The sequence below is a fragment of the Pecten maximus genome, chromosome 1 (genome assembly GCF_902652985.1).
Source record: "Pecten maximus chromosome 1, xPecMax1.1, whole genome shotgun sequence".
Taxonomy (NCBI): domain Eukaryota; kingdom Metazoa; phylum Mollusca; class Bivalvia; order Pectinida; family Pectinidae; genus Pecten; species Pecten maximus.
This window is the reverse complement of record NC_047015.1, coordinates 38,662,072-38,681,930: the sequence shown is the minus strand read 5'-3', so window position 1 is coordinate 38,681,930 and position 19,859 is coordinate 38,662,072. Positions and strand designations below refer to the sequence as shown.

The 19,859-nt window shown below is 35.7% G+C and overlaps 1 protein-coding gene across 2 annotated transcripts; it reads right to left on the bottom strand.

Annotated features, from left to right (window-relative positions):
* Positions 1-5,390: 5,390 nt before the first annotated feature.
* On the bottom strand, positions 5,391-19,280 carry LOC117333011 (fibropellin-1-like). Of its 2 annotated transcripts, none has more exons than XM_033892123.1 (12): positions 19,183-19,280; positions 18,725-18,751; positions 16,939-17,072; positions 15,610-15,730; positions 15,070-15,212; positions 14,423-14,544; positions 10,385-14,086; positions 9,783-9,878; positions 9,172-9,325; positions 8,350-8,506; positions 7,572-7,669; positions 5,391-7,175 (listed from the first exon to the last, which is right to left on the bottom strand). In XM_033892123.1, exons 1-12 carry the CDS (start codon positions 19,261-19,263, stop codon positions 7,025-7,027), a joined length of 4,986 nt encoding a protein of 1,661 aa, XP_033748014.1. In that variant the 5' UTR covers positions 19,264-19,280; the 3' UTR covers positions 5,391-7,024. The 2 variants fall into 2 exon arrangements, with proteins under 2 accessions (XP_033748014.1, XP_033748023.1); XM_033892132.1 differs by having other exon boundaries at positions 9,783-9,875.
* Between the last annotated feature and the right edge of the window lie 579 nt (positions 19,281-19,859).

Here is a 19,859-nt window from a genome sequence, read left to right as displayed (position 1 = left end):
ATGGGTTTTATTAGTCATTTTAGAATAAGAAATTTTGTTACATTCCCGAATGGCAACAAAGAATTTTAAAGGAAATACTGCCATCAGTCAAAACCTAAAGTGTTGATACCTTTGAAGCGAAATATGCAATTAAAAGAAAACAAACGTCGAAAACAATGACAAAATCTGGTTGGGGAAGCGCAATTGGACCATAATTAGATAATAGGATTCAATATTGTTGAACATTTTCTTCAGGTTGGTATAGTAAATATGATAGAAGTTAAATGACACAACCAATATGAAATTTCAGAGTGTGACGTTTCGATGACTACACTGTCACCTTAAATAGACTAATGACCAATGTGAAGCGTGCTAGCTTTGTCTTATGTAGTGCCCGAGATGATTAAAGATTTTATCTACTCTGAAGAATGTTTCGTCTTTATCTTGATCCTATTGACACCAAGTTCGAAAAATAGTTTGACGAGATGTTAAAAAAAGAAAAAAAGAATCACAACAAGTGTACAAGATGGTATGTTAAAAAGCCGTCACTCGTTGGGGAACATATTTATTCCATTACTTCTTTACCTACAAATGTACCGAGTTCAAATTATCTCAACGTATCAACTGAATTCTGTGAGTAGAATCACTACGAGACAAAAAATAGTTTGTAATGAAGGAAATTATATTATCTATTTTAGATGAGCGACTATTGTTTATGGTTATATATTTGTAAAATATGTAATCTTATTATGTGAAATATGAATACCACAGGCAAGGGTCATAATTCATTTAAACATAACGACGCCGAACTGTAACATACGAGGACTGGTTGATGTGTAAGCCTCATATTGAAGGATTTTGATTTTGCCTTTTCTTGGCTAATCCACTGCATGCATGACGTCATCATTGGAAGTTTGGGAAATAGATAAAAATTCTGATGGAGCAAGATCAGGTGAATAATGCGGATGCTCAATCAATTTAAAGTGAATGATTCCATGGCAATGATAGACTTGTGAAAAAAGCATTCTCCTGATGGAATAAAACACTTTTAGTGAGCTTTCCGCGGCGTTTGAGTTTAATGTTTTCCCGTAACTGCCTCAGAAGTGAAGCATAGTATGTGCCTTTGATTGTTTGTCCCTTTTGGAGATAATCTATCAACAGAATGCCATCTGCATCCGAGAAAACCGAGGCTAAAACCATCCCAGCTTATGGAACAGTCTTTGCCTTCTTTGGCGGGGGAAAGCCAGGGTGCTTCTATTGGTTAGATTGTTGTTTGGCCTCTGGGGTAAAATGATGGAACCATGTTTCATCCATAGTGACAAATCTTTGAAGGATCTTCCTCAAAAAGGTTAAGATTAGCACGCGATAATGTGTGTCTGGTGTGCTTCTGTTCAGCTGTCAGAAGACTTGGTACCCATCGGGCCAAAATGTTTCTTTAATGCAAGATTCTCAATGAGAATGGAATGTACTCTTTCCTGTGAAATGCCAACTCTTCTGGCTATATATCTTTCTTTGACCAATGTCATCAACTTTTTCCCAATTTCTTGGGTTGCTACATTGACGGGCCTTCTACGACAGGGGTCATCCTCAAGGCTCTGTCGGCCGCGCTGAAATTCCACCACCCACCTTTTCACTGTAGCATATGAAGGGGCATCTTTTCCTGGTGTTGCTACTATATCGTTATGAATATTGCGACACATCAGTAGTGTGACCCAATGTTATTTACCTTTATACTTGTAAATATAAGTTTTAGCAGTAATTCTCACGTAATTTGTATACCTTAATCCTTCTGGAGGATGTGTGAATAGTTCATGATAGTTGTTATCTGCTGTAATCGAAGAAATGCTTGAAATTCGTCAGTGTTTTATCGACGATGTTTATACTTCGGCATGCTTGATGTTCAGACCAGAAGTAACGTTTAGGATTTTGTGGACACTTGTGGAAGGTATTTTTAGTATCAATAATACAGCGGTATTTTCAACTGCTTTACTAATTCTAAAGATATTATTAATGGAAGTGTGAGCAACATGATTTATTAATTGTTTAGTATTATCGTGGTAATTATATCTCGGGATTCCAACGGAAAAACCGACGGTAGAACAGTATCACGAGAGAACCAACCGCGTTCCATGATTTCTTCCGACTTGGCTTTTAGCTGTTGACTAGAAGATATGTGTGTTGTATGTGTGTTTTGTATGTACCATCCAACGTGTAACTTGGTGAATGCCTAGTCCCGATGCGGCTTGCCCTTTGTCTTGTGAATGTTGGGAGTGGTATTAGCGTTACGGATACAGATAATTTGTGGTATTTTTGGGACTTTTTAGTAGTTATTTTGGGTTAAAGGTAAAGTTTACTTAGATATGTTGACACATTATACGCATCACAGTGGGGTTAGATGGGTGGCTATTATTTAACTGTACACGTAGCTTATTTTTATTACCGGTCAATGGTTACTGATCTAAAAGTGCTTGGCAGTATTAGTTGGAGAGTTTGATTGTTACTAGGTCCGGTATTATTATAAAGAGTAAGATAAATGTATGTAATATGCATTATGTTAAACAGGGTAGGAGATAGGCCTAAGTAATACTTTTATATGTTTCCAGTGAATATGAGTTTGTACTGAGAGTGTTTTTATGAGGAAGTGATCTTAGGGAAGTTTAGGTTTTAAATCTCTAATGGATACATATACAGCTGTTTCACTTGATAATGTAATTGCTAAGTTATGTGTGTAATCCAGGAATGATAAATTATTAACATGGTGTTCAGTTATCATCTCATATAGATGTTTGTAACAGTCAGTTAAGCTAAATACATTAGTAGTAGTAACTGGTTCATGTATATACACTTATTTACTGTTTAAGACTCCAATATTCTAGGGGTAATGATAAAGTTTCTAAAATAAATGTCCATCACATCTCATTCCAACTTAGAAGGGTGAACGATTGTGCGAGTCAGTTAGGTATATTTATGTAATGTATTACTTTGTTTTAGGATGCGTTCCCTACTTATTATTATTGAACTTTATTTCACTCTTCTGGTTTTGAGAATCATGACTAAGTCATGGAACCAGTTGATGGTTTAGTGCTGATGCAGCACTTTTATATTCATTGTGACTGTCTGGTCATCTTATCTGATGTTGGATGACAGAACTAGTTCAAGTCAAGGTCAAAGTAATAATTAGGTCAACTTTAACTACAAGGACTAAGGAGTACAAGGATTTGTTTCAACACCACATATCTACTTTACAACATGAGCTATACGACATCTCATCTGATACAGTTAGCATATACGGGCTGGGGGTATTCAGTATACGGACAAGGTAGTTATTTTCTTCCTTCCTAACAAATAGTAAAATTGATAACTCTACAATTAAACGAAGGCACAGTAACTCGGGGTATTCACATTGTTGTGCGAAATATATAGATGTCCACTGAAAGTTGAAAACTCCAATGATCATACAATGGTCGTCGCCCCAGATTTGGTTGGCACATATCTGGATTTTTTGGAAGCCTGTTCATTGACAGGGGACCGTTCAGAATATAAGAGAATGCGATTGTGGTCAGTTTTAGCGATTACAGTAAACTATGCTATGCTGAATATACTGCATGAATTTTACTGGTATTCATTTATCTTATATAGCGGGATAGGTTAGGTCATGTGGCTAATAAAAAAATCCTTTATGAAAGTTGATGATTTGTTAAGGGTATTTTTTTTGTTTATTTTCCATATTTTAAGCATGAATGAAACAATTTACGAAAACCGACATAATAACGAAACCATAATTCAAACTCAAAATCCCATTAGCAAAACTACAAATTTACATGGAATGTTTCGGAAAAAATAACTAGGAGAATATTACCAGGGAGCGCTTCATGAAACCTTACTTATTCTCAATATTGTGCTCAGACTCAAATATTTATCTTATGTCTCGATTGATATTCTTTTTCTTTAGTTTGAGGAAAGACCTGAGGTAAGATATCATTATCGATGGGTAGGATTTTCTTTAGAACTGTTATTCCATGACTTGGGCACAGATTTCAAGCTTGTGCATGACAGTGGTTTCATGAATATAGGAACAGGTGTTCCAGAATAGTAAACATCTTCTGCTTCATAGACGACATTCGCGGTACATTCAAGGAATAAATTTTAGGACCCAGTCATACAATGAGGGATCAGCTGTAGCAAGATGGTTTATTTATTATGTGACATATAGTGAATATGTTACGAAATTAACATTTTAAGATTTTATTAACAAGTGTGTCTTTGAACAGTTATTCCTGACGTCCTGCAACAGGCTGAAATGACTGTGATGAAGGAGAAATGGTGTGAGAGGGCATTTGAAGAGTTTGGTGATGGAATAATTAACGACGGACATGTCTGTGTTATATCAGACGATTCCTCATCCTGTAATGTAAGTATACCTGCATGATAGTGTGTACATAGGAATACACGTGATTAGTCTTATCTTTATACATTGATACACATTAACAAGTATACCAGCGGACCGAATTATTCTATAGGAAAGTAACACATTACCTAGTATACTAATAGACTGAAGTTTTCTATAGACAAGTTTACACCTTAACGAGTATACTAATAGACTGAATAATTCTATAGACAAGTATACATCTGAACAATTATACTAATCAACTATACACTTAAACAAGCTTACTGATTGGCTGGATACATCTATAATCAAGTATACTCATGAACTACTTTATATACAATTGACTCTGTTGCATGTGTTTACACACTTTATCATGTATACTAATGAATTGGATTGCATTATGCATGTTTATACACATCAAATAAATTAATCAAACGAAATAATAAAAAATAATAACACGTCTTTTCAAGCGAATTAAAGGGAAAAAATGTTAAAGGGAAATATATTGAAGTATTGTTTCTAATTAATCAAAAATCTGATTTAGCTCGAAGACATTAAGGGCATAATAAACTGACAATGCCAATGGTACATCAAGTGCTTTTCTAATAACTTACAATGAGGTACCGATTTTATAGTTATGCAAACATAAGTAATAACAATAATTTTAATCACAATTTGTACTGAAATTAAGCACTAGAACAGTAACTATTTACGTATATAAATAGGGTACATTTCAAGGGGATAATATGGTATTTCACTTAATGAAATAAAACAATGATTATCATTTCATTAACTTTATACATTAACGTTGCCAACTGTTTTGTTTTAACAGTTTCTCGATTTGAAGACGATATTACTTCAATAAATAAAAATAAGATTTGGATTGACATAGTGATATCGGTGTTAATAGTTTGACCTTAAATCTGTATAAAATAGGTAGCTGCTATCGTACTTGTGTAACGCTGGTGTTTGTTGCAGTACTTATTTCATATAAAATAAATGTTTGATATAACATGCAACTACATATAGTTAGGAGTACGTTTATTGTAAGTTAACAAAGCAAATAACTCGTAAACTATGATTTATTTCCACGATCAGGGTGACAGTGGCGGACCTTTAACCTGTGGGGACACCTTAGTCGGAGTGACATCATTTGGTATAATAGGATGTCCTGCTGGATATCCGTCAGTGTACACACGGATCACTCACTTCCGACAGTGGATCAAAGATAACTCCGGTGTGTGAAGTCATGTGGGCAATCATAATTGGAATGGCGGTCATTTTCAAAATAATCAATCATGTTTATCTTATTGGTCTTTTTTAATCTGTTAATTCAGATTGAATGAAATAAAGAATATGACTAGATTTTCAACACAACATGGCAACTCTCTAGTGGTTTTTAAATTTAAGATTTTCTCAACGCGTTTCATTCTTTACAAGATAATGCGGTCCATTGAATATATCCATAAACCCAAATAAAGGGGACCTCTTCAAGATTACTATAAGAAAACTTTTACTTTATCATTTATTTTCACGTGATCGCTAAAATCACACTATAACAACAAGGATGGATAGTATTGCAACAGCAATACAAAGTCCCATGCCTGACCTAGGAGTGCACCTATTTATTTCCCATTTATTTTCGACAGAACTTCAATAGATATATCAAACTAGTTTTCCCAACAGAACAACAGGACGAATATTTCAGGTTGCAGACAACAAATATTAAAAAAAAAATAAAAAAAAAAATACACAAGTATACCTAGTTGGTTAAACGTAGGTGAAATAACACGGAAGTTATGCCCCGGACAAGCTCTAAGTTCGAAAGAAAGTGACATTTTACTCGCCAGGTGACGAGATATAGCCATTTTTACTCGCATTTCGGAATTTTTACTCCGCATAATGTTATAGTATTTTAGGAGGAGTGGTCTGGACAAGCCTCAACCAAGGAGATGCCGGCAGCCATTTTGAAAAATAGTTTTTCGGGAAAAAATGTGGGATGCACAACTACATGTTATACTATCATGTATACCAAGTTTAGTTAAAATCGGAATAGTACTTTAGAAGTTGTCCGGACAACTGTTGCGTGACAGACAGACAGACAGAAAGACGGACAGACTGACAGAAAGACGGACGGACGGGGGTAAATCTAAAGTCCCACCGTCTTTCAAACGGCAGGGGATTAAAAATATGCAATCTTTTACATACATGCATACATACATACATACATACATACATACATACATACATACATACATATTATGTTGTACAACTGTAGTAACACACTATATAGTTTCAATCGAGTTTTTTGTAAAAAATGAAATAAATATGAAATCGTGTGTAAACAATATATATAGTCAATAATTCAATTAGAGTACATAGTTTATATTTACCATATACATTAGTCGTATTCATCTTTATTTATATCCGGGCACCTATTCACGTATTATCGTATACAGAAACCCGTGCAATCAATTCAGGTATACACATATTCATCACATCAAAACAATATTAGAATATCTGTCCTCTGTCAATCACTGTTGAGAGTCCTCCTTAATTTCCTTACAGCTATAGATGGTCACTAGCAAATGTTCCTTACTACTACTATAACTATACATGTTCATTAGCACTTCTTCCCTTACTAATACAATACTGATACTACAGATGTTCACTAGCACTTCTTTCCTTACTATAGCCGGGGTTATCAAACACTGCCTGATCATCTTCATTGATCGGCTCCAGGTGCACACCGTCAGATTCTGATAAAACTTCATCTAAATACGGGGTCTTACGTTTTCCAAGTTTTTGCCTGAAACAAATCAAAATAAATGGGCATTAGTAATTTAAAAATATCATTACTGCTATTTTCTAACTTATTTATAATTCTTTTGAAAGAAAAAAACCCAATTTCATAAAATAATGACTAGTTTTTTTTTCAAATTAAATAAATTAGATTATTTAGATTTCATTTAGATATGCATTGCGTGACGGAAAATATAACTTTCTCTAAGAAACTAGGTATAATCCGTATGATTATTTCAGAACAAATTGTAGGAATGAATGTATCATTAATTTGATAAACACGTACTAACAGCAATATAATGACATATCACGTACAAACAAATAATACACCAAACACCTTACATTATAAAACAAGAATTTAACGCTACCAACTATCCTATCTAGTTAAAAAAATAATACATACCTTCTCTTTATCCCAATTACAACTGAAATGATGCTAAGGAGAACAACAGCTACCGCAACTATCGCGGTCACTACAGCGACATGGCTACCAACCAAGGACTGAAAAATTACAGGATAGGTGACATGTTTGAATACTTGTCAGACAGACAGGACGATTTAAACTTTCCATAATCTCAAATTATTTCAATGTCCTGTTATGAACTACAATACAAAATACACATAAAATCCATTCTGGACTATCATTCAAATAGTTAAATTCTTTATATGTCTCACTGTTTTAGATTTATCCATTAAATAACATAGGCGTATGTGGAATTGGTTACCACTTTTTTGAGGCAGAAAGATATACGATTCATGGTAGATGGTCTCAGTATTGCAGATATACGTGGAAAAATAACGGTAGGTATCTTGATGCATTTCCCCATCTTTTTTCGCAAGGTCTTCACTGCATTATACAAGGACTAGTAGCAAGCAACCATATTAAGTATTGTCCTGGCTAATCCCCGTTTTAGAATATTGTTTTTGCACCCATATATACGTTGCTTGTTTTAAATTTACTGTCCGTAGCAAATCGCAATTTCAAACTCTTTACAGTAGCACTTAATTGATTAAGGAGCCATGGATATAACTGAATCGCATAGCCGGAAAAAGAATATTACCAAAGATAACTGTTCACTAACTAAATATCTTTAAACAGCGCAGCCTTGGCGGAGAGAAGCAAAGCTGAGTTCGGGGATCAGTCTAGCTTGTGTTTGTGGCCCTCACTGTTTCAGACTTACTTTGGTAGGAGAAGAAGCAGCGTTCTTGTTCCAAGTCTTGTGATATTTCTGTATATGTAATGAAGACAAGGCCTTGTGGAAGGCTATATCCAGGGTTGCTTGGGATACCGGAGGACTCTTCGATGTCACTGTAATTGTCATGTTGGTAACGGCTTGTCTGGAAAGAGAATAAAAACGAATATTTATTCTCAGCATAATTTTCACATTTTTGGCTGTTTAGCATTTTTGTCAATTCCGTCGAAAAGCTCTGGATACCTATTTTGTTAAACGTTATATGTTCTAGTTTCCACAATTCCTCTATACAATGACTGCTCAACAATGGAAAGTTTTTTAAAAACTGCTTAGTCAAAGGTACTTCTTTGGACCACTTAAATCTGAACTACCATGACAGTATTACAAACAATCGAGTTACTTAAAAGGTTAGTTCCCAAAATAAATCAGGTAACTTTCGTGAGAAGCACAGCACAAATTGATATTTTGTGTAAGACACAGAATGTCAATTGATACTTTGTATTAGAAACCTATCGATTATGTGTGTAGGTATCGGAATGTCAATAATAATAATAAAATATTTTCTGATAATTTTGATCAGAAACACATGAAACTTTCCTAGACATGATAACGCAATTTGTTATCATGGACCCTCCAGTAACGCCATGGTAGTACCCAGGAAGGCTACTTCAATCATATCCTCCTGTTTGTTGAGATGATTATATGTGAGATTTAGTAGCAATATTTCAAAAACATCATTTTGATTTAATCGTAAAAATGTATTTTTCGGATAAGTTTTCAGTTGTTAAAACAGTGCAGTGGTTAGCCTACCCATTATTCTCCTTGATTTCTGTAGACACCTCGACTGTCAATGAGGTGACCTGTGACAATTCCAAAAGATTTTGCAGACGATCCTCCACTTTAACCTTGTCATCCGATACATCACCTAGCAACTGGACACTGACCGAAGTGATTGATGTATGCTCTGAAAGAATAACGTATATTCAATCATAATCATACATCATGTGATATACATTGACATCTGAATTAAGATGATGACATATTCGTCGGAAATGGCGTAACAAGACTCGTTGAACTGCTACTGCATTGGCGCTGGTTGGTCGAATGCTTATAGGCAAAACTGCGATTGAAGAAATTAATAATGAGTCAAAGATAAAGATAAGCTGTTTATCTGCTTTTTTCTTAAATACTGTTAAGATAAAGTACCAATTCTACCGATTTCAAAGTAGAAAGCATTGTCCATAAAACTACTCAAAATTTTTATTTTCAATATCAGAGTCTACTTAAACACATATTCCAGCCCACATATCCTTTACATAGATTGCATTCATATTTGCTATTAATTCAGCTTCACCACTGACATTCAGAAACATCCAAAATGTCGTTACCACAGTTACGCTGGAAGAAACGGAGTTACCTACCATTGGACGACTGTGTGACGTGACTTCGGGACCCGCTTGTTGTAGTCATGATCACCGCTTCAGTTCGAGTTGGGAACACACTCATCAGTGTATCTGCTGCTTGATTAGAAGTTAGAAGTATAGTTAAAGTTTATTATTATACCCCACTAATATTTGTATGCTTTTGTCAATAAAACTGTGAAAAATATACGCCAACTATGATATCCATCTATAATTATGTCGTCCGCAGATTCTTATACTGATATATATTCCTCTTGTTTAGCTTGGTATCCCGACGTAAAGAGAAAACATTCCCTTCGTAAACTTAAGGAGAGGCCTATTTACTAATGCTATGGTAAATTTTTCGTGTTTACTTTGACTTTAAATTATATGATTTGTCGTCTGCTGCTGACACTGTGATGCAGTGCAGGTAAGAGTGTGTTGACAAAGTTTTCCTTGTTTGCTGAAGCTTTGGTATATTTTTTTAATAGAATTCCATGTGTTGACACTCTGTGCCGTCTTTAGACAATGAGGTATATATTCGTGTGTTTTGATTCCGACCTGTATTTTTGACTATATAGTTTTACTCAATAGAATATTTCAGCATGGCATTTAACACTTACCTGTTTCCGTAGAAACATATCCCGACGCCGTTGCTATCTGTACGATGACTGTTGTACTCTTGAATACGTCTGGCAGACGGTTAGTGGACAAAGGCTGTGAAACAGTTATAGGACTTCCTGTTTGAAAACTCGTAAGTAGACTATGTGACATGTGAACCGTGTATGGCTCTCCCGTCGAGTATGAGGTCAATATCGGCTTACCGCTGCTAGAAGTGGGAGTTGGTAAGAACTTGGCACTGTCACAATGTATTCCTGCATATCCAGAATCGCATATGCAACTATAGCCATTGACATGATCAACACAATTGCCGTGGTGACAAGGATTTGAATCGCACTCTTTGATCGCAATTTCACATATTGTCCCTGTGTATCCAAAATCACAAACACAGGTGAACATATTGATGCCATCGGTACAGTTTCCATGTTGACAAGGGTTTGACGCGCATTCGTTGATATCATTGTCGCATCTTTTCCCAGTATATCCAGGGTCGCAGTCACAACGGTAATCATTAATAAGATCTCTACATAAACCCTTAACACAAGCAGCAAGATAACAGTCGTTTATATTAAACTCACAAAATTGTCCAGTAAATCCTTCTATACAGTTACAAACAAATCCATTTACCTTATCCGTACAGTTTCCTTTATCACATAGCCCAGACTCACATTCGTTTATATCTAGTGAGCAATTCTTTCCAGTGTACCCTGGGTTACAATTACATTGATAACCATTTACGAGATCTATACAATCACCATTATGACAATCAATTGATAAACAGTCATCGACATTCTGATCACAGAATTGCCCCGTAAATCCAGGGTCGCAAGTACAGGAAAATTCACCAACATTGTCAGTACAGGTCCCGTTTTTGCAGGGTTCTGCACTACAACCATCTATTCTTGTATCACACTGCGTGCCTGTGAATCCAGCATTACAATTGCACCTTAAGTCGTCTGGCTCCTGCGTACAATTGCCATTATAGCAAGGGTTAGGACTACACCCATTTACAATGGTTTCACATTGCCTTCCGGTAAAGCCTATCTTGCACGAACAGCTGAACTGATTGATGCCGTCAGTACAGATTCCATGGTGACACGGATTTGATGCACATTCGTTAATATCAGTATCACATGTTCTTCCGGTATAACCAGGGTCGCAATCACAGCGATAATCATTTACAAGATCTTTGCAATATCCATTCATACAAGCACCAAAATAGCAGTTTTCTATATTTATCTCACAGAATTCTCCAGTAAATCCAAGAACACATTCACATTTTGGTTTAGTCCCATTTCTAGTACAATTTCCATTTTTACACGGACTTGGAATGCAATAATCTATAAAAGTTTCACACTGTTTGCCTGTAAAATCTTCCTCGCATTCACAATTAAACCCATTGATGCCGTCAGTACAGTTGCCATGGTCGCATGGGTTAGGGATACAGTCGTTTATGTATATATCACAGTTTGTGCCTGTAAATCCTGCTTCACAGCTACAGTTGTATCCATGTATACCGTCAGTACAGTTACCATGGTCACACTGGTTAGGGATACAGTCGTTTATATTGGTGTCACAATATTTCCCGGTAAATCCTTCGTTACAGTGACAAACAAAGGCATTCACTTTATCCGTACAGTTTCCATTTTCACAAAATACCTCCTCACATTCATTGATATCTTCATCACAGCTTCCTCCGGAATAACCAGGGCTGCATTCGCAACGATAACCATTCACGAGATCTATGCAATTTCCGTGATAACAAGCTTCAAGATAACAGTCATCGATATTTATTTCACAAAACTCTCCACGAAATCCAGATAAACATTCACATTTTTGCTTATTTCCATGATTTGTACAATTTCCATTTTTACAAGGATTTTTAGGGTGACAATGATCTACAAAGGTTTCACAAAGTTTACCTGTAAACCCTGCTTCACAAAAACAAAGAAACCCATCTATCAACTCTGTACAGGATCCATGGATACAGGGATTAGGTATACAGTCGTCTATTATGTTGTCACATTTTGTGCCTGTAAACCCTTCTTCACAGCTACAACTATATCCATCGATTATGTCAGAACAGTTACCATAGTGACAGGGGTTAGGGATACAATGGTTTATTTTGGAATCACATTTCTGGTCTGTAAATCCTGAATCACAAGTACAACTGTATCCATTGATACTGTCAGTGCAGTCACCATGGATGCAGGGGTTAGGGATACAGTCATTGATATTTGTATCACATTTCGTGCCTGTAAATCCTGAATCACAACTACAATTGTATCCATTGATTCTGTCAGTGCAGTTACCATGGTCACAGGGGTTAGGGATACAATCGTTAATATTGATGTCACATTTAATGCCTGTAAAACCTGTATTGCAATTACAACTATATTTATTAATACCGTCAATGCAATTACCATTGTCACAAGGGTTTGGGACACAGTCGTTTATATTTTTGTCACATTTCACGCCTGTAAATCCCGAATCACAACTACAAATGTAGCCATTGATTCTGTCAGTGCAGTTACCATGGTCACAGGGGTTAGGGATACAGTCATTGATATTTGTATCACATTTCGTGCCTGTAAATCCTGAATCACAACTACAATTGTAGCCATGGATTCTGTCAGTACAGTTGCCATGGTCACAGGGGTTAGGGATACAGTCGTTTACATTGACATCACAATATTGCCCGGTAAATCCTTCGTTACAGTGACAAACAAAGCCATTCACTTTATCCGTACAGTTTCCATTTTCACAAACTCCCTCCTTACATTCGTCTATATCTTCATCACAGCTTTCTCCGGAATAACCAGGGCTGCATTCGCAACGATAACCATTCACAACATCTATGCAATACCCATGAATACAAGCGTCTAAATAACAATATTCGATCTTTATTTCACAAAAGTCCCCACTATATCCAGGAATACATTCACATTTTGGCTTCCTTCCATTTGCTGTACAATTTCCGTTTTTACATGGATTTGGCTGGCAGTGATCCATAGGAGTATCACATTGCTTTCCAGTAAAACCTTCTTCGCAAAAACAACTAAATCCATTTTCTTCTTCAGTGCAGTAACCATGGTTGCATGATTGAGGTATACAATTTTTAATAATAGTATCACAATTCATGCCTGTAAAACCAAGATCACAACTACAACTGTATGTATTGATACCATCAGTGCAGTGACCATGGTCACAGGGGTTAGGGATACAGTCGTTTATATTGGTTTCACATTGCATGTCTGTAAATCCGGAAGCACAGCTACAACTGTATTTATTGATACCGTCAGTGCAGTTACCATTGACACAGGGGTTAGGGATACAGTCATTTATATCGGTTTCACAGTTCGTGCCAGTAAACCCTACTTCACAGCTACAACTGTATCCATTGATTCTGTCCGTACAGTTACCATGGTGACAGGGGCTAGGTATACAGTGGATTATTTTTGCATCACATTTCGCTCCTGTAAATTCCCGATCACAACTGCAGCTGTAACCATTTACTCCGCCTGTGCAGTTGCCATGGTGACATGGATTAGGGTTACAGTATACGCTTGTAGTACAATGCTGTCCTGTGTAGCCGGCGGTACATGTACATTGATAAGTATTGACGAGATCCGTACAATTTCCATGTTTACATACACCAGGTTTACAGTCGTCTATGTCAATATCACAGTCCAATCCTGTGAATCCTGAAAGTATTATATTGAAAGCTACAAATGTATATGTTTCATTGAACATTCGATAGGACCACACATATTACTTAATACAGCATTGCAATTAGAAATATATATTAATATTTTCGCAAAGTTTATTGCGAAGTTCAAGACCGAATCATTATCTCTTTTCGAATACAGTCGTTATCTCGAACCCTAATAACTAAAATAAAGACCCTGTGAAAAAGGGAATTGAACCAACACTAGATAATTTATGGAGATCGAGATTCCTAATGTCAGTTTTCTAACATTAAGTTAATATTTCTATGAATCTATTCAGAAGAAATTAAATCTATGATCAAGGATACCTACCCTGCTGGCAGACTTTTGTCCCGTTAACACTGCATGTTGTGCGAGAGTTTTCCTCACAGAACGTAGTACAGGTGGGGCCATAATAACGAGGTAAACACTTTACAGCTATTTCAAATGTTAACCTGGAGCAAATATAAGGACATTCTTACCTTAACGAAAACACTGAAATACTACTGTGATATAATTTTATTTGGTGTGATATTATTTTTCTTTTAAAATAGTATACTTAGTGGATATAGAGCTTCATAAAATTCAACTTACATGTAATAGATGACATAAATGTTAAAACTTTTAAACTAGTTTATTAACTTTGAGTTTTCTGACTCATCAGTAAACATTTATTATGTAACCCGTACAGAATGATTCTAGATGAAAAAAAACCCATTAAAATATGTATTAGCATACTGTATATTACAATCAAAATTCACTCCAATGACTATTTCATCTTGCCAAATAAAGCATATAGTGACCAATTGGCTACATGCAACTATTTTTACCCGGAAAACTTTAATATTTAAACCGAATCCCATAACCCTACCTTATACAGTGTTCACATTTATAATGTATTTAACATTTATAGATGTGATAACAAGAAATACATTACAGAAGTAAATTACATCACATATGATATAGAGTTTAGATGCTACCTTAAATTACTGTTGCCCTTTGCATGCTCAGTGACAGTTTTACTCGTTCCTACATTGCCTTGGAGGTTGTAGCGTACGTTTCCAAATGTGTCGTCATTTCCTATAGAATCGTAATCCACGAGGTCCATGGAGAGAAAGAAAGTCTGCAATGGGATAATAGATGGTTATCGATAAAGTATACCAATAGCAAAATCTCAATTCTTTTGTAGACATTGTAACATATAAACCATAATTACGACAGTACATATACAAATGTAATTACATCACATTGATTGTCAACTTTCTACCATTGCAGACTTTATAGATAAGTGCATTTTCCATATCCTTCAAACATATTAAACTTTAAGTAGCGTACATCATAAATTATCAATGACGATTGATGAACATTATAAATATGTTTTGTTATAAACATAACACATTGGTTTGTTTAAGACAGGTTATACATAATCCAATATCGAAAAATGATTACTTGGAGCTGTCTTAAGAATGTCAATATCACACTTCGTGTACATAGTATATATCAAAACCCCTCATTCTTACCCCGTTCCATCTGTCGAAGTACCAATAGGACGGGTTATACTGCTGTGTCTTTGGTTGATCCTTGAATAGGAAACCAGTGGTATCGTCAATCCTACTGCTAGATTCCTTCCTTGTGCATTTACTAAAATAGTAAACACAAATAACTTTGAAAGAACAGGGAAAATACACTCAACCCCAGTGCCTCGACAGGAATAGAACCCGGGTTTCCGGCGGGATAAGTCACGGTTCAACCTGCTGAGCCAAAGAAGCATGTTCTGTCTGCTGATTGACAGACATTGTATTTTACACTACAAGGGTTGATTGATATGTTGTGAGCCTCGTATTGAAGGAGGTACTCAAGGATGTTCTTTTTAAGTCCTACTATTTTAAAGTAAACATTACAAGCGGCTTTTGCAAAATGAACAAAAATCGGTTAGGGTTAGGATAAGGGCGAAAGCGTCTGTCATTGCCATGGCTGCCATTCACGATTATGGCTTTACATTGATTGAGCATCCGCCTTATTCACCTGACCTCGCTCCATCAGACTTTCATATACTTCCAAAACAGCTATTTAAGACATCCATAACCCTTAGTCAATGACTTTCTGAAAGGCCAAGAAAACACTGCTGGAAATGGGTATAAATACTGAAGGAGATTATGTTGAAAAATAATACAATATGTCCGGCAAAATTCAAATCCTTCAATATGAGGCTCACAACATATCAATCAACAATATTATGTACGAGCCACTATTCCCCTTGTATTTCTTCAAAGCGAGGTTTTCAATACCACCACCGTGGATAGATTTAGGCGCCAATGTAACAGGGAAAACACATTCCTGCCGAGTGCCCCCGACATTAATTGAATCGGGATCCCCGGTGTAGTAAGCCATGGCTCTATCTCCTGAGCCAAAGGAGTATGCTCCCTCCCTCAAATGAGCGACAGAGACAGTATTAAAGACCACTTGAAAGCCACACCGACCCGTTCCTTTTACACAACTATTATCACAAAAAATGGTAAAAGGATTGTACAAAAGACATGAGATACCAACTACTGTTAACAGAAATACATTAATTTGTGTAAGATTTCTCATTTGAGTTCAGAATCCATTTCAAACGTTTTGGAGTCCGACAGAAAAAGCACGAGTCCAGGATTAAAATAACAAAGTCCCAAAAGTCATTGAAATATATATTCAACCGTTCGCTCAGAGGGTAAATGTTGACAAGTACATGAATAAATATATAAAAAACATTTCTTGAAATCACTAAATTAAGATACAATAACTCGTTTCATTAACGTCAAGCCAATTGAAACCCTTCAGGCATCGACACGTTTTAGCAGGATACTTACTTGGACGTTGTGCAAAGCTGCATATAGACATCACATCTCGAGTCCGAAAAAATCCCACCACTGTCACATTTGGTATTGGCTTTATCTTCGTATTTCTCCAAATTTACTATAACCAGCGCCTTGGAAGAATGTGTCTGAAAATGTGGAACTCACATACATGTATATAATACCACTAATAACTACATAGGTCAGACAGTGTCGTAGGTAGACTGACTGAAGTATTACTAAGGGTGGTCCGGGGGTTTTACCACCTCCTCTCAGAAACGAATCCCTGGAATGACAAAGACTAATTCCCTGTTGATGATTTAACTCGATTTGTTTCTCCTCAACGGCGTAGTAATCCATGATCAAAGATATGAAAAAATAAACAAACAATATTTGACTGCTAACATGATTTGATTTTTATTTGTTTATTTTGGTTATCATTCAATTAACAGCTGCGGTCATGTAAGGACCGACTGTATAAGATTTCAATGAGCTTATTTCTTCTTGAATTTCTAAATGCAGACTTTGGCACAAGCTCTAACATTGTCTTATCACTTTCAACTTTTTTATCTTTATTTTTTTTATGTTTTGCTTGGTATTTTTCTGCATCAATGGCTTCAGAGTTAACAACTACGAGATCCTAAAAATATACTCATACAAAACCGTGTTCTTCGAATATCTCGTATCTTAAAAAAATGCAAAATAAAATTACTTTGGATTCCGAGCCATGTCGGAATTAAAGGCAACGAACTTGTTGACCGCCAAGAAAAACATGCTTTAAATCTGCAACAAACGAAGATCAACATACCATATACAGATTTCAAACCTGTGATTTGCACTGCCATTCAGAGTAAATGGCAGCAGCGCTGGTCTCTCGAGACGAGCAACAAACTTTATATAGTACAACCGAAACATAAAACATCCACTCCAAGTCGGAAGGATCGTAGAGAGGAAATAGTCCTCCTTCGGCTCCTTACCTGGCACACATATCCTACTCGTTCGTTCCTTTTAAAACGAGAAGATCCACCAATATGTCATGCATTTGACGCTTAATTCACAGTGGAGCATTTTTAATAGAATGTTCCGATTTCAAACACATTCGTGATAAAGACTTTCGAGTCCCGGATATGAAAACCCTTTTCAATTCCGTGGATTGGAAAACAATATTTAGCTACTTGAAAGAAATCGATCTATTCTGTAGACTTTGATATCTTTTACCTTACTCTCTTTGACGTTCTATATATATCACATAATCTATTCGTATATATATATATTACCATTTTTAACCAACATTTTACCATAATGACTAAATATACAATATGAATGCTTTTAAAATTACCAATTTTATCTGATTTTAACGTAAAAAATCAAAACAAAAGTATATTGTTTGGCCCTAAATCACCCTAGTTGTCGATGGGCCGTAAAACACAAACAAACAAACTGCATCAATGGTAGCTACGCCACGCCAATGACGGAATATCTTAAGCAGATCAATTAAAACAAATCGCTAAAAAATTATAATTTTCCCCGCTGAATTTATTTTTATTCCTCGGCACCTTCTGTATTCAATGCAAAAATTTCAATTTGAGTGCCATAAAGATGTCCAAAACCAATTCAGAAACCGTCTTAAGACTTTAACTCTATAACAAAGTACCTATACTCCGTTTTGTTGAGCTGAACTACATCGAACATCTTTAGATTAACGAAATATAAAAAAGGTTTAAATTATATACTAAAAGTTATAAAATATGATAATTAGGGAAATTGTGTTTGATTGGAGAAGATAAAGTGAAATAATTACCTTTCCAATGTCTGTCCTGCACCAAACCTGTAACAATAAGTTATGTAGAAAGTGGTTTTCTAAACTAGACGGGTCACGCGGTCTCATGAACCTTTCAAAGCTCTTGGATATTGCTATACCTAATATAAGTTTGTGCATCATTAGTCATGTTATTATACTGCCTTAAACGCTACCAGACAGAGGTGATAAAGTTGTGTACTTAGATGTAGATATGAGATACATATGTACAATATCCGAATGAAAATGATATGGCTGTCAGTTCGCCGTAAAGGACACTCCAATATTTCTATCTTTTCGAAACTGCATTAAACTTGGGAAACAGTGATAACAATAAAACAAAAACCTGAAATACAAACAGTTGGATATCATGTAGCGGTATTTTGTAGATGACACTCAATTAAAGATAATATCGTCATTTTTGAAACATTTAATAATAATAATAATAATTTTTTTTTTACCTGAATAAGTAGAAAAGACAACTGTATTAAGATTATATGATTCCAGTGGAAAGTCTGTGACGGCTGGTTAGATCTACCCATCGTTTGTGTGTTTACATGTCTCCTCCTCACATTATCTTTAATATAGTTGTGTGACGTCGTAACCTATTCGCTATGATATTCCCTATCACATGGCGTGAATATATTTACCTTTCGAGATAACGCAAACGGAGATAGGACGAACAGTGTAGTGATCAACCGGGACCCTGGACATTGATTATACACACAACAACCTGTTAGTATCTCCCTTTTAATAGAACATACCCTTTTGTATAGTAATACTATCACAATACATTATGCAACAATAACCAGTGTCAAAGAACCTCTCAAGAAAACGAAAACAAGCTCTAGTATCAACAAACATAAAAGCACATAAGAAAAGACAAAACTATATTAACAGATATATGTGTAATATACTGACTGATAGTTGTCAAATATTGTCAATAAATGCAACTCTTTTTACTGACGTTTTAGCTCTTTGTATGGCATTCATGTTTGCTATGCATGCTTAAACAACAGTAATGATTTTGTCAGTTCTTTTTTAAATGACTCCCAATATGGAGATTTCCCCGAAAGATATCGACGAATGAGAAAAACAACACTAGCTAAGAATGTTTCAAAATATGACGGTTGATAGT

Bases quoted from the DNA above. Each gene is read 5' to 3' on its own strand.
- LOC117333011 (XM_033892123.1), bottom strand. From the start codon at position 19,263: ATGGGTAGATCTAACCAGCCGTCACAGACTTTCCACTGGAATCATATA. The intron at 15,731-16,938 runs GTAAGTATCCTG...TTACTATTTTAG, and splicing joins CAGCTTTGCACAACGTCCAA to TAAATGCACAAGGAAGGAAT. The intron at 14,545-15,069 runs GTAGCATCTAAA...TATTTGCTCCAG, and splicing joins AAGGGCAACAGTAATTTAAG to GTTAACATTTGAAATAGCTG.